The 15,387-nt window shown below is 46.0% G+C and overlaps 2 protein-coding genes across 3 annotated transcripts; one reads left to right on the forward strand and one right to left on the reverse strand.

Annotated features, from left to right (window-relative positions):
- The first annotated feature begins 216 nt into the window (after window positions 1-216).
- LOC125537540 (eukaryotic translation initiation factor 4G) lies at window positions 217-8,656 on the forward strand. Of its 2 annotated transcripts, none has more exons than XM_087544576.1 (10): window positions 217-396; window positions 843-1,026; window positions 1,103-1,230; window positions 1,792-1,917; window positions 2,033-2,097; window positions 2,179-2,235; window positions 2,667-2,891; window positions 2,969-7,056; window positions 7,817-8,011; window positions 8,108-8,656. In XM_087544576.1, exons 2-10 carry the CDS (start codon window positions 866-868, stop codon window positions 8,406-8,408), a joined length of 5,346 nt encoding a protein of 1,781 aa, XP_087400702.1. In that variant the 5' UTR covers window positions 217-396; window positions 843-865; the 3' UTR covers window positions 8,409-8,656. The 2 variants fall into 2 exon arrangements, with proteins under 2 accessions (XP_087400702.1, XP_087400703.1); XM_087544577.1 differs by having other exon boundaries at window positions 1,801-1,917.
- A 465-nt stretch (window positions 8,657-9,121) lies between these two features.
- On the reverse strand, window positions 9,122-13,769 carry LOC147986248 (casein kinase II subunit beta-1-like). The gene is made up of 5 exons (XM_087544578.1): window positions 13,328-13,769; window positions 11,523-11,741; window positions 10,449-10,558; window positions 10,179-10,344; window positions 9,122-9,724 (listed from the first exon to the last, which is right to left on the reverse strand). The coding sequence occupies exons 1-5, from the start codon at window positions 13,533-13,535 to the stop codon at window positions 9,594-9,596; spliced, it is 834 nt and encodes a 277-aa protein (XP_087400704.1). The 5' UTR covers window positions 13,536-13,769; the 3' UTR covers window positions 9,122-9,593.
- Window positions 13,770-15,387: the final 1,618 nt, after the last annotated feature.

Raw genomic sequence — 15,387 nt, forward strand, 5'->3', positions numbered from 1 at the left:
CGTTCCACGATATAAATAGCTTGCAAAAATATCGGGACAGAGTATTTCTGAGCCTTAGTAGATAGTACCCACCGGATCCGATATACCAGCAGCAGTAGCGCGGTTCTCCCAGCAGACGGCATTCGAGTGGACACTGTTTAAGGGCTTAAACCCCGGCCGCTAATCCCGTTGCTAATCCTGGCGCAAGGCGGTTAAGCACACCGCCCTGGATCAACACGCGTCCCCGTCCGCAGTCTCTCCCACTCTTCCCTCCAAATTTCCGGTCTTCACGCCTTCCTCCCCAACTGCCCGCCCCCCTTCCGCCTCCACTTCCCCTCTCCTCTCCTCCCCTCCCCATTGCTTCCGATCCCCTAGCCCTAAACCCATCCCCTACACCGCGCCGCTCCTCCGTCTCATGTGCGATAAGTTCTTCGCCCTTCTATCTTTTGCGCTCCAACGAGTGCTACATCGTTTGATTGTGCATTAATCTGGTCCTTTTCTGTCCTGTCCCATAACCCTAAACCAATCTGTTTCAGAATCAATCTGAATCTTCTCTGTTTCTGAGCGGGGATTTTCGCTGCATTTGTTGATGCCCTGTTTGGTTGTGCGTCGTGTCTTTGATCGTGCCGTCGTACAATCTCCGTAGATTGCTTTACCCTTTTTATCCCCTATATATATTTAGTTTTCTTGGGTAATTTCAACAAATTGTGCGCAACTCGTATCAAATCTGTCCGAATTGTTGGGTTTTTTCATTGCGCACGAATTTCCTTATCAATGTGGTTCACTCTCGGCCGAACCCTAGCTACTGATTCTGATCCGAACTAATTCTGACGAAACCTAACCTTTTTTTTTGGCGGATGCAGTGACCGACTCGGAGAGAGGATATATGTACAGGAACCAGTTTAGGCCGGATCGCTTCAACGACAACACAAACGCTGCCCGAAGGACCGGCCGTGGCTGCATTGGTGGCACGCACCATTGGGTGGTGTCCGGTGGCCGCGGCAGCGCGGCTCCGGGCACGCGGCTACGTTCACCGCCCAACCGGAGGTGAGGGACTGTGGCTTGTCGAGCGTGTTAATTAGGGCGTTGTTGCATGAGTATGACATGTGGATTGCATTTGCAGCGGAAGGCCTGCGACCGTGCAGCAGTACCGTCCGAGGTCGCCAGCGAGCGTGGCGCCCCAAGGGAATGCAACTGACTACACTCCCGTTGTGAGTGCTGCTGATGAGCACACGGAACCAGAGAATCAAGGTGTGATACACTAAAAGTTCAGTTTTGTGGCTATCTCTTTTTATGTACATGTATATAGATATATGCATGAATGTCGTGCACAAAAGAGGGTTAGGCATTGAAACATGTGTTGTTATTTTGTTTTTCTGCGGAAAGTATTGAAATATTTTTTTTATATATCCCTAGACCCTTGAGCATGAAATTTGTGTAATTAATGGCCATTATAGGATTGACTGATGATAAAGTAGAGAGTGAGATCATGAGACTGTTTTCTGGGCGTGCATGTTTGTGTTAAGTCCAATTTTGTGGCTATCTCTTTCCTTGTATATATGTAAATGCACAGATGACATGCACAATAGAGTGGATCATTGGAACATGTAAAAAAATTGCTGCTGAAATTATCGAGTTATTTTGTGTGTGTGGCTCTAGACCTTAAGCATTAAATTTGTACTTTACGATCTGTTCTGGCAAATATTGATGACAGTGAACTGAGATCATTAGACCGTTTTTGTTGATGACATGATGAACTGGGGTTTGGGAGTGTTGCTAACACTTATTTTCTTACTGATGATTTCGGTTTAGCATCTTTAGGGTCATTGGAGAGTCAGAAATCTTCCAATGCGCCTGATCAAAGTGACGTTGTGAACTTAGAGTCTGCTGAAGGAGCCAGAGCAGAGGATTCTTCAATGCCAACAATACACTCAGAAGGTTAAATTGGTTCTATTTCTTTTGGAGAATAACATCAAGGAAGTTCTCTAGACTTGTGTAACTTTGTTGTAACTTCTAATGAGATGGTATATCTTCTTGGGTATATTGACCACAGGGTATTCATCAAGTGCATTTACTCTTCAGTTTGGAACTTTAAGCCCAGGAGTCATCACCAAACAAGTATGCCATATCTTGGATTGTATCATGTTGCTATTATTTACATTCCAAAACTCTGCAGTGGTTAACACTTTCCCTTTGCAGTGTATTCCCTGCTCAACCTCGGCCCCTCCAGACCTGAACGAGAAGAAACATGAAAAGGTCCTCTGATTTATCATCTATCATCCTACCGGATGTATCTAGCTGCAATATTCTTTTTGTTGGAATGAACTATGTTCCATCTAACACTATCAAAACATTACTTGCATTATATGTGTATATATTTTTCCTTAGCTGAATGGCAAGCTCTCTAATTAAGCGAACCAGGATGCTAAAAACCTTACAATAATGGGTGCTTGAATTGTATGCTTCTTATCGCACATGTCAAATTGAATACAATTCTTCTGTTCATCATACTGTAGCCATACACTTGTGCTGCTGTTGTAAATCACCATTCTTTTGCGAAGCCATCGAATGGTGTGCCTGCATCTTTGGATCATCATGCTTCCCTAATTAGGGTTTGAAGTTATGTATAAGCACATATCTGCCTTCCTACTTGCATATAGCACTTACCTTCGTATTTGGCAGTGCAGGCACACCGTGGACTATTATCTGACGAGCCTAATGTCGTGTCCATGCCATCTGCCGGAGGGCAGCAAAAGCAAGAATCAAAAGATAACTTGATTATCTGTGGTCAAACTGATTCGATCGACACGTATGATAGTGTGCCTGCTATGGTTTCATCTAATTCCTGTGTACTAGCTGACCCTGTACTGCCTCATACACCAGGGCTGTATTATGTTGCTCCAGCCGAAAAAGTTAGTATCTCTGCCAAGTGTCAACTCGCTTTCACAATTATGTTGGAACATAACAAGACCTTGTGCTTGGTCTACAGGTGTCTACGGATTCATGCAAGGTGTTCCCTCGAAATCCGTCTTCCCCAACGCATCAGCAGTGGCAAAAACAAGACACAAGGAAAGACGCTAGCCAATCTGATACTATGCACAAATACCCTGCTTCGAATCCCAAGATGAGCGTGCAGATTCCACCCCCGTATACTCCCAGCATGGCACCACCGTCGTTTATGCTTCCAGTAAATGGAAGGCCGCTGCCTGCGGCTTTTCAGCAGAAACAACCTCAAGTGCCTGTTGAATTCAGGGGCCAGGGTGTGCCGATGGGTAATGTGCCTCATGTACCACCATTTTTTGTTCATGGCGCTCAGGCTCGCGCATTGCAACCGCCAGCCTTCGTTCACCAAGGACAGGGTCTGGGATGTGCACCTCCAGCTTGTCCTCACCTTCCTCAACTGGGCAACATGAGGATTACACAAGAGTTACCACAGCAGCAAGCGAGAAGTTGTGATGAACAGAAGAGACCTGTCAGGATTACTCACCCAGACACACATGAAGAACTCATGCTGGATAGACGTGGTCATTCCTATATAGATGCTGCTTCTGGAGCTATGCCTCTGCACCATATGAACCAGCTAGCTCAGCCTGTCACGTCATTTCCGCCCCTTCATGAGGTGTATTACCGGCCGAACATGTACAATACAGGACATATCTATCTTCCTACCACCAATGCTGTTCCTGCTTCAAACAGGCAGATGTGCCCCAGAATGCAGACCCCAAGGCATAGCTTAGACCCCAATATTAACAACCAGGCAGTTACTTCTATCAGTCCTCCTATGCAAAACCCATGGCTTGGTGCTAGTTCCAGGCTACCCACCAATTTACGTTCTGCTTCAGAAGTCTCCAGTTCGAAAGGCTTGCTGCCATCTGACGTATCTTTTCCAGGTCAAGGTGCACTAAAGCCACCCACTATCTTCTTTGCTGAAAATAATGAGTTATCATCTCAGACAAGCACACCTACCTGCGCAGCAGAAACTCCCACGTTGTTACGGTATTCTGTCGAATCTGCTTTGTCAAGTCAGCAGAGAGTCCACAAGCTTGGGCTGGAAATTTCTCCTCATCCTGAAAAGTTGGTTTCAGAAGCAAATCTCAAACTTCCAGCTGCAACATCTGGTCTAAATTGCAGTACGAGTCCTCAGTCAGTTTTAACCCAGCAAGCACAGACCGGTTCAGCTTTAGTAGATCGTGTTACATCAATTGCCGGACCTCAAAATATCTCGGCCTACAAATTAACCTCGGTGTGTGTAGCAAGTGGTACCTCTTCTGTTGAAGCAAAATTGGAATCATCAGCAGTACCATCAGCAACTTCATCATCTGGTGCAAAGGGCCAGCTATATCATATTGTGCCACAATCTGAAATATTTCTGGATACTGAGAGTAAGAATTCCAAATACGATGGCAATAGCATTTTAGGGAAGCCACCACTGCTGTATACACAGGAAACTCTGCCACCAAAGTCCCCAACAACTAGTATATTTACTGAAAGTCTTAAGGCCAGAGTTAATCATGTTCCTTTGCCAGAAACTTCTGAAGCAAATTGTTCAGCTCCTTTGCAAATGCAAGATATGATGAGAGAAGAACACACGGTAAATGCTGGGGTGACATGCTCCAAGTCTAAGGCAGAACAAGTTGATATGACCATGCATATGCCAGGTGCTTCTTCTGGATCGGGCAATGGTACTGATGTTAGTAAATTGGTGAATGTTCCTACATGTGCTGAATCGGGTGATTTGCATCTGTCATTACACATTGGCAATGTTTCACCATCAGATAAAAACAACGGATCTTCATCAGATGTCCAAATTGGACCATGTTCTCTGAATGATAGTATACAAGACAATGAGAATATTTCCATGATTATGGCTATTGCATCCAATTCAACTAGCGCTCTCAAAGAGATTGAACGTGGAAGTATTGATTCAGTGGTGTCGAATCAATGCTCTGTTGCTGCTGCTTCAATGGTGCAAACAAAGAAACCTGTCTTGGAAGCAGCCAAACCCAAAACTACGCATGGAAGAAGAAAAAAGAGAAAGGAAATACTCCCCAAGTCTTCTGATAGTGCAGAAGAGGTTGTTCAGAGTTCTTCGACGGTTGATAAGGAGATTTGTACACTAGATGCTGAAATGGGCAGTTCGGCAGGTAGTAATGATAACCAGAACAAAAATGATATTTTTGATTGGGAAGGTGATATGGAAATCTCTAGAGATAATTATGGTTATGGCCAGAAAAGATACTCTAGAGATTTTCTGTTAACATTTGCTCAGAGCTGCGCTAATCTGCCTGAAGGTTTTAAGATTGGGTCTGATATTCACGATGCAATAATGTATGTTGGTAGTGAACATAATCCAAACCGGGAAAGGACAAAAGATCGAGCTTCAACTATTTCTCAAGCTAACCGTCATACGGGCAGCAACAAGCTTAATGACAATAACTGGAGAAAATTGCATCCTCCTTTTTCTGGACGTGATCCACTTTCTGGGCGTGGATCTTCAAGAAATGGCTCACAAAACCAGTTGCCCAACCAGTATAATGGTGAGATCCTCTCCAGAGCTATGAAAGAAGTAGCATGTCAGCGCAGCATGTCATGTGGTTCTGTTGATCAGAGGTGGCAACATAGAACTAATCAGGCTATGTCATCTCCATCTCAGGTATCTATGCCAGTTATGCACAAAGCTGAGAAAAAATATGAAATTGGTAAGGTGTCTGATGAGGAAGAGGTAAAGCAAAGGCAGTTGAAAGCAATTCTCAATAAGTTGACCCCACAAAATTTTGAGAAACTTTTCGAGCAGGTCAAAGCTTTGAATATTGATAACATTATTACACTTAACGGTGTCATTTCTCAGATATTTGACAAGGCCTTGATGGAACCCACTTTTTGTGAGATGTATGCTAGTTTTTGTTTTTCATTGGCTGGTGAACTGCCAAATTTTGTGAAGGATGATGAGAAAATCACCTTTAAGAGACTTCTTTTAAATAAATGCCAAGAAGAATTTGAAAGAGGGGAGCGAGAGCAAGCTGAAGCTGAGAAGGCTGAAGAAGAGGGTGGAATGAAACAATCTGAAAATGAGAGGGAAGAGAAACGACTCCGAGCACGGAGGCGCATGCTAGGGAACATCCGTTTAATTGGGGAACTTTACAAAAAAAAGATGTTGACTGAGAGAATAATGCATGAATGCATAAAAAAGCTATTGGGTGAGTACCAACACCCAGATGAGGAAGATCTAGAGGCGTTATGCAAATTGATGAGCACGATAGGGGAGATGATTGACCATATCAGGGCAAAGGTGCATATGGATTTTTATTTTGACATTATACAGAAGTTATCTGCAAATTCGAAGTTATCATCCCGTATAAGATTTATGCTTGAAGATGTGATTGATCTTAGAAATAACAAGTGGAGGCAAAGAAGGAAAGTTGAAGGGCCAAAGAAGATTGAGGAGGTTCGAAGGGATGCTGTGAAACAGAAAATGAGCCAATCAACTAGGGTAGGTTCTTCCCCTAACTATAACTCATCTGCTAGCTCCATTAGCTCATCAGCAAGACCAGGGCCTCCACCAGATTATGGTGTTCGAGGATCTGCTTCTCGTGGATCCTCACAGGTTCGTGTATATGGATCCCAGAATGTTAATCTGGATACAAGATACCAGACTTCAAACAGAGCCATGTCAGTTCCACTTCATCAAAGGCGATCTGATAAATCCATTCGACTTAGTCCTCAAGGTGACTTGGGAAAAGAAATGTCAATTTGTGGGAAGCCACCAGCTTCAAATGACATTTTGCCAGAGGTTCCTTTGAATAGTCATCATGGTCAAACATTAAAAAGCTCGAGACAAAGTTCATTTACAGGATCAACAAATAACCAAACAAATTATCAAGCCACTGCCGGTGCTCCTAAAATTCAGTCCTGGGGAACTGCAGATCATGCTTTGCCTATACTAGTGACCACTGCCAGCCCTGTCGGGCAAATGCATACACCCTCCATTGCCATGAATGATATTTGTTATGAAGCAATAATATTACCGGAAGAGATTCTTCAAGAAAAAGCAATATTGACCATAAAAGAGTTCTACAGGCAAGTTTCAGTTAACATTTATTTTTTAAATTTACTCGTGCTTGTCTTATATCCTTTAGAATGCCTGGTTTTATTGTTTATCTTGTTGCAAAAACGGTGCTGACAGCTACCTGTCTATTCTTAGTACCCAAGTTTTGACACTTCAGCTTTTATTTCCCACGCGCTTGTCAAATTGGTTAATCAGCTAAATATTTTTTTAATCCCTGATATTGATTGTAAATGTACTACGGCAGTAAGCAAGAAATCCTTGTAGCCATTAATTATTTTATATGGTATGCAACAATGTTACAGATACAATTTTCACTTGAACTTTTGACATACTCTAATAAGACCTTCGGTTACTCTCTCCTTCAGTCGGGTAAGCATTTCATCTGCTTTTAGAATAAACGTGGTTTATTTTGTTTGTTCATCTGTGTTTTTTCGTTACTTTTTTTAGCAAAGTAGTCACAAGTCACAACAATATTCTGTAAATTGAAAACACATAAAATGAGCATTTGGGAAGAATTACATGTTCTACTTTAGTAATAAATCAGGAAAAGACCCCAAATTCAAGCCAAGAGGACTTAAACTTGGGTGGTGGGATCATATACTTCAACTTTGTCTTCTAATGTCCAATGATCTGAATGCTACAGCCCATTAAGTATGATTATGTGGTTATTCTAAGATATTGTTACATGGATATATTTTTCTCAATCTACATTTGATACCTTCGGTTGTGAAAAACGTGGTTTACACTAGCATAACTTTTGGTGTTCTCCAGTGCCAAGGACGAGAAGGAGGTGGGCCTGTGCATGAAGGAACTGAACGCCCCCAGCTTCTACCCTTCACTTGTATCGCTCTGGATCAACGACTCGTTCGAAAGGAAAGATCTTGAGAGGGAGCTCCTGGCCAAACTTTTGGTGAACCTGTGCAAGTCTCAGGAGAGCTTGCTGAGCCAGACAGTGCTACTCCAGGGGTATGTATGATCCATCTGCTCACTAACCAAGCTTCCCCTCTGTGCCATTGGCTGTCGAAGCTGCTAACTAATATAAGTGTCTACTTCTTGTGTCAGGTTCCAGAATGTTCTTTCAACCCTGGAAGATGCGGTGACCGACGCTCCGAAGGCGACCGAGTTCCTGGGCCGGATATTCGCCAAGGTCATACTGGAGGACGTGCTGTCGCTGACGGAGGTCGGGGTGCTGCTGCAGGACGGCGGGGAGGAGCCGGCGACGGACCAAGGGCTTGCATCCGAGGTTCTAGGGAGCATGCTGGAGTCGATAAGGGTGGAGAGGGGCGACTCCGCCGTGGACGAGATCAGTGCCAGGTCCAAGCCGCACCCGGAGAACCTCAGGCAGCCTGGCCTGTGCGCCTGACCAGAACAGCCAAGCAGGCAGAAAATGGGTAGCAGTAGATCCGTAGCGTCTTCTTCTGCTAGTTTGCTGGATCCTAACCTTAGGTGACGAAGCATTTTGTTTGTTGGTTCTCACTTAGCTGCTACTACCAAGTCACGTACTGTAGACGCACGTCCGTCAATATTGCTCTTGGCCTTGTGTTTATGTCGATAAGGGCTTATTTAACGGGATTTCTAAATCATAGAAATGGGAAAAGGATTGAAATGTCATGTCCAATGTAATCCTTCGAAAAATTCCACAAGGGTCTCGCGAAGAATATTAGAAGTCAGGTCAATATGGACACAATACTCGAGAATCCTCCAAAAATCATCAAAACCAAATTAGCCCTGCCTGCTTTATCTTATTATATGCTGACCTCACAACGGTACTTACATGGCTAGAAATAAATCTCTTGGTAGAAATGCAGGGAAAAGCTGCATGCAAGACCCAAAGTGGTCGGACTCTTCTTGCAAAAATGCAGGAAAAAGCTGTTTACAAGACCCAAAGTGGTCGGACTCTTGCAAAAATGCAGGAAAAAGTTGTGTATAAGACCCGAAGTGGTCGGACTCTTCACAAAAGGGAGCTACATTCATCGGACTGCCCTTTTTATTTACTGGCAGTGTACTTATAGCAATTGAAGCTCTGAGCAAAACTAACAATAATATTTCACAGATTAAAACATCCATGACAGCACATAAAGGTAACTTTCTCTGGGGGTAAACTTTCCATACAAACTCAGTTGCAGGTGAAGAATAAGAATAGCCGGATCGAATGTTTCAGATTACCATTACCATCACATTTTGGCAAAGGAACCTAATGTAAAACAAAATGAAAAATACACAGCAGAGACATAACACTGTTACGAACTGCCTTCTTTTAGCAACTGCCAAACTCAAATATAATAATGAGTATAAAGAACAGGATAGAAGAAATCTACTACACTAAACAAGCCACAAGGATCAAATCAGAACGTCAGGCGAGAGCGAAAACGGAGGACAAGGGAAATCAGCCAGAGGTCAGGTCGGTTTCGGCCAAGCCACGGGTAACCAACTGAACCAAGTGCTAAACTGCGCCACGCGCACAAATGAGCAGCTTGGAAGTGATGTGCAGCGTGACATATCAGACAACTCTGCTATGAACCTTTTGCATCTTCAGTCTTCAAACTTGTTATGGCTTATGAAGTTTGAAGCCAAAAACCTTGGGGACGTACTGCTGTGACGGTTTCTGGGGCTTCAAATGTGGGTACGTCATCAGAAACAAGTGAGGAAACGTTGTCCCAAAGTAAGCTCCGTCAATGTCTACATAAGAGTCAAGAAGTGAACAGAGCTAGGCAACCTAATTTTTCCAAAGGAGAAATATAACTCCTCGAACATGTGAAAATTTAAAAAGAAGCAGTTTTCTTGTCTATCACCTGAAAAATCATTCTCCAAACCAATCTAAATGTGACGGTGTTTTTACTATCTTCTGGTTGGGGTTAGTTCCACTAAAAGCAAAAGCATATCAAGATAACTACAGATGTGGGAGAGAATGATAAATATTATTTTGGCTCATGATATGACTAATTATGCAGGGTGTCAATTCAGTGTAATTGATAAGTTAAAACATTCTAACTGAACGTATTGCTGCAAGCAAAAGCTACAAGATGACTGTAAAGTATGCTGACACTTAACAGTTTATCTACCAACAGGAGATCAGAATGTAGGCATTTGAGTTCAAAGGCACATGCTTATATATTGTAAGTAAAAAGGATACTGCTTTGATATTTGGATCTCGGATAGTAGAGATCTTCACACTTTGGGCAGTAAATTTTCACATTACTAGAACGAGGAATGTCCGACTGGCCAACTGGAAGGCATGGCTGGCCGCTGCAGTGCACTCTTGGACATCTGCCAAAGTCATAATTCTTGTATTTATCCAACTGCACAAAAATAAGATGAGCAAATAACCAATTAATTACCGCACTAAAGCTTAACCGTCAGAAGACAACTTATTAGTACTGGAGGGAGAGGTCAAAAGCTTCACCATTGCAGCCAATCCTTTACTTGTAAGAATATATCGAACATGAATCAATCCATAAAGCATCTCAGCAGCTGATTCAATAAGTTCATTCTGCTCTTCTGTGAACATATCACCTGTGCATTACAAAAATTAGTAAATCATATTTGTAAGAGCGTTGTAGAAAGTCAGCAACATTAAGCAAAAACAGTTGGTAGAAGAAAGCAAGAGAATGCATGATAGCCCCCTTTGTAAAGGTGGGAGATGGAAGACCTCCCTAACAATATGAAACCTAACTGGATCAAATCCCCAAGTAAATAGCAATTTATCACTATTTCCCTTACAGTACGATCCTTATTCATATACGGATGGATATCCTTGCCCGATTGCCCTGTGCTATGCATGCACATGATAGGAATTATAATTACAATGGGGTGAGTGGTGGCAAATTTAATGTATTAACCGTAACTGAGATATACATGCTTGGATTGATTGCAGGCCAATAGTGAGGAAACAAATTTACTAATGCCCATGTAGTTTTTTCAAGAACTCTTCTGGGGGTGCAACGCTGGACGCCAACAAGGTCATGACCCCACCTCCCCGGATCGATTTTCGCTTCTAATTAAGGCGTGTCCCCTTTGGGGAAAAATCTACTTTTCCTATGCATATAATATCACTTCTAGATATGGCCATATGCATTACAGATTCAGGTCTTCTCCTCCATCCGGTGAAATGCATCTTTGCTTAAGACACAATCAAGTCAAACAGCCTTGCTCCTCAGCCAAGCCAAGAAAAACAGCTGATCAATCAACTTCTGCTTGCATGCACTCATCCTAGCAGCCTTCTTGGGCCAAGCTTTGTCAAAGCAGGCACAACACACCCAAAAAGCTCAGCTCCAGCTGTTGACTGGTGAAACTAGCTAGGGCCAGGGCAGTTGTAAACTTGCAATTTACTGTCTAGTAACCAATTGAACAGAGTTTTAACATATTCCAGCTATCTATCTAAGTTATAGACGGCATACAGGTATCATGATTGTTTAATCTTTTCATAACACGTTTCTCTCCAAATTGAAATATCAAACAGAAAAAATAAGTGAGGTACCATGTGAAGACTCGACATCCAATATCAGATCAAGAGCATATTCATAATATGGAACTTGACCGCTTAGCCCACAGAGATTGAAATCGTCTTGTATGTAATCGTCATCAACTTCACAGAAAAACTCATTGCCTCGCAAGCTACAGAACCATGAAATCCACGATGTATCTTCTCCATCAGAACCACTGAGATCTGATTCTTCACTGTCAGTATCCGATTCTCCTGTAAGGCAATCAGCAAACAAAGATTACTACTGAAACAGGAAACACCAAGAACAACCCCCAAGAACATTTATTGCAGCAAACTAAGTCAAAACATGTAGAAAAACATGGTGGCAGAGAATAGCATTAAGCAAATATTAGAAAGACAGATTTTCGTTCCACTGGGTAACAAATATAGATCATATAATTCCAGCAATAGCCAAGGCCAAACTCCATAAACACCAGTTACACCACGGATGCAGTGCAGATTCTGCAACCTCATCTCTAGCTTCATCTACAGTGGGTACCCACAGGTATCAGAGTTAGTGCCCCTATCTCAGGCAGTTAGTGCTACCTATGCATTGTATCTGCAGGTTATAAAATCTAAACTTTGGCACAGACTTCAGTCGCAAGAGACATCATGAATGATTAGGTGCGGCTCTACGGTAGAATAGGGAAGTGATTAAGACTACAAATTACCATATCCATAGCTAATTGTGGCGGTTCTTTATTCATAACGTGGTTAAAGAAACATAGCAAAGTTATTCTATAAGAGCAACAGATACATATTATGATGTCAGAATTACTAGTAGTCAGCCTGTTCAACTGATATGAGTCAGGCAAGAAGGTAAGTGATTTGAAACACTGCAGGATGTATGGGCATTCCCTTTTTATCTTTTGTCGTGCCAATCTGATGCACATAAATTACAGTCGTTTTCCTCTTTGGATGACCAAGCATAGCTTACAAGCAAACATATGGTGCCCCCCTAACCACGAAAAGCAGTGTTCTAAAAGGTGCTGCCATACCTGCCTAGCCAATTTATCCTGCCTAGGCGGCTGCATAGGTTCTGGTTTGCCACACGACCAGCACTTAACACTTTGGTGACTGCTGGAAAATTGCCCTCAAGTACAAACTGAAAAAAAATTCAGTGTACATGCAAACAAAGTGGATTTGACAACATGCCAAAGCAAATGAGCAGCCCTTAAAATCACTTGCTCGCTGCTAGTGCCTTTTAATGGTTATATCAGATTAATAATAGCTATATTTCTTAATGAATTATGATACTGATCTCAACATTAGAACATTTTCATGTCGGCACCGCATCCCATGATCACCATGAATTGCAACATCCCATGATCACCACAATTGCAACATCCCATGCTTATCTGCTTTGTGGGAACCATAACTAGAAATCTACATCAATCAATAATAGTTGCATCTTCGAGCTACCTAGCAGGCAAGCATAATAAGTGCATAAAAAACATATGGAAAAGAAAATTTGGCATTCCTGATATGAAAGCACAACGATAAGATGGTATGAATGATTGCACAATAGTGACCTGACAGTTTGACGCACAATTATTCCCTTGTTCGTGCACAAATACTAAACACACAAATTCTCCCTTCTACAGGCTAACCCCCACACTCCTCAAGCTACAAAGCGCAATCAATTACCACGGAAGGGCACGATCTCCCCATTAGGGTCTCATCCAGATGGAGAACACAACTGATCTATGAACTTATCGCACCAACAAAGCCATAGACCCGCAGTACAATAGCAAAATAAGCAGACAACGTAAAATAACATGCTGCGGGACAGAGCTCACCATCGGACAACTTGCCCTTGGACATGGCGGTGGATCCGCCGCCGGAGCGGGGCACCTCCGGCTGCTTGCCGGCGGCGATCCGGTCCCTCTCGCGTCCGCCGGAGAACCCCCAGGACGTAGACGGGGAGGACCTGTCCATCGCCTCGCCTATCCGCTTCCTCTCACCGGCGCCCCCAGCCGCCGCCGAGACGCCTCGGTCCCTCTGCATCTCCTCGCACCCTCGCCCTCCTACTCGTGCCTCGTCCCCCGATCGTGAGGCGGGCTAGGAGCCGGGGCCGCGGTGCCGGGAGGAGGAGGCGGGGAGATCAGGCGTGCGCTCCGGCGCTCCCGTGGAGGCCTCGGGCGGAGGACGCGAACGGTAGGCGAGAGGTGGGGAGGAAGAGTACGGGGGCTGTTTTGTAATTCCGACAAACTTTGGGGAGGAAGATATAGCGCACGCCATGATGTATGTGCTCATTGTGCTGGGCCTTTGTATTGCAGTGCTGGAGGCTTGGAACTTGCCGTCCTAGAAGGCTAGAAAGAATTGGCCTTGGCAACACTACCCTTTAATTCTGATTGCGCATAGGACGATGCTAAGGGCATCTTCAGCCGCGCCTTCAAAAAGGCCCTCCAGGCGTCTTTTCGTCCGCTGACGTCAAAAAATCAGTCCAGTCACGCCTTCAAAAGCCCAGTTTTCGCCAGTTCAGGCTGAAATTGACGCCGGCGGACCCAATCCGAACCCGGCGCGCTCGAGGTCGCTCGGGGGCGCCGGGCGAATCGTTTTTGGCGCGAAGAGCCGCGGGCCCGCCGCGTCAGCGACTCTACCCTCTTCTCGCCCCTTCGTCGTCCTCATCGCCTCGTTTCCCACGGCGAATCAATGCCAAAGCTGCCGCGCGCTGCCGCGCCGGTCAGCCTCCATTGATGCCTCACGGGCGGCGCAGTGAAGGCTGGGCGGCGCGTCCCTCGGCCGCCACGCAATCACGCCACGCGTAACGCGCCGGCCAAGCCTACCATGCGGCGCCTCCGCCTATAAAAGCCGACTGCAAGCGCGCCGGAGAGACTCACCCCGATCATCCACCGACGACGCGCTCATTTCTCCCCCTTTCCTCCTCTCGCCGTCACCAGTTGAGAAAGCATGGCCGAGCGTTTCCCAGGCGACGGCGCGGCGGCGAACGGATTCGGGCCCCATCATCTGCACGAGGACGAGGCTCGCCTCCTTTTCGAGGTCGAGTACCCGGTCCCGCCGGACATGCGGGTGCCCGGGGCTTGGAGGATCAGCGCCGGCGGCGTGCCGGTGCCACCACCACCCACCGGGGCGACGCGGCGTGCAGAGATCGCACGCATCCGCGTGTCCCTGCCGCGGGCGGCGAGGGAGGGGCCACGGTACGTCCCCGACAGCCCGCTCCGGGAGCCCTATTTTCGTCGCCGTCACGCTGAGCAGCTCGAGGCCACCAACGGCGTCGTACCCTCCGGCAGGCTCAACTCCGATGGTCGGCGCCGGTGGTGGGGCGTGCCCGGCCGCACGTTGGAGGCCGTCCTCGAGTACATCGAGGGCGGCAACACGCCGCGCCTCGAGTATCCTGCTCCCCCGTCCTTCTCACGCCGCCGGGGAAGCTCCTGGACGCCAAGGCGCATGGAGACCGGGGCGTCCTCCTCCTCGTCCGGCGGCTCTTCCTGCCTCCACCTCCGCCCCGTCAAGCCGGAGCCCCAGGATACGCCTGTCAGCGCGCGTACCCGCAGCTCCGGCGGCTCTCCCTGCCTCCACCTTCGCCCCGTCAAGCCGGAGCCCCAGGACACGCCTGTCAGCGCGCGTACCCGCAGCTCTGGCGCCCTCATCGAGCCCAAGGTGGAGTCCAGCCTCCCCCCGGAGTACGAGGAGATAGCCCGATGCGGCTTCTCCGACGAGGACGCCATGCGGTGCTCGCGCGACGACTACGTGCGCGAGGATATGGTCCGGCAGCGCCGGGCCCTGGAGGAGATCGCCGCCCGCAAACGTGGCCGCGAGGGCGGGGACGGTGTCATCGTCCTCGATAGCGACGACGACGACGCCCCCGGACCGTCCAACCCCCGCGCCAACTAGG

This window comes from Triticum urartu, chromosome 2A (assembly GCF_056163025.1).
Source record: "Triticum urartu cultivar PI428250 chromosome 2A, HENAU_Tu73, whole genome shotgun sequence".
NCBI lineage: Eukaryota > Viridiplantae > Streptophyta > Magnoliopsida > Poales > Poaceae > Triticum > Triticum urartu.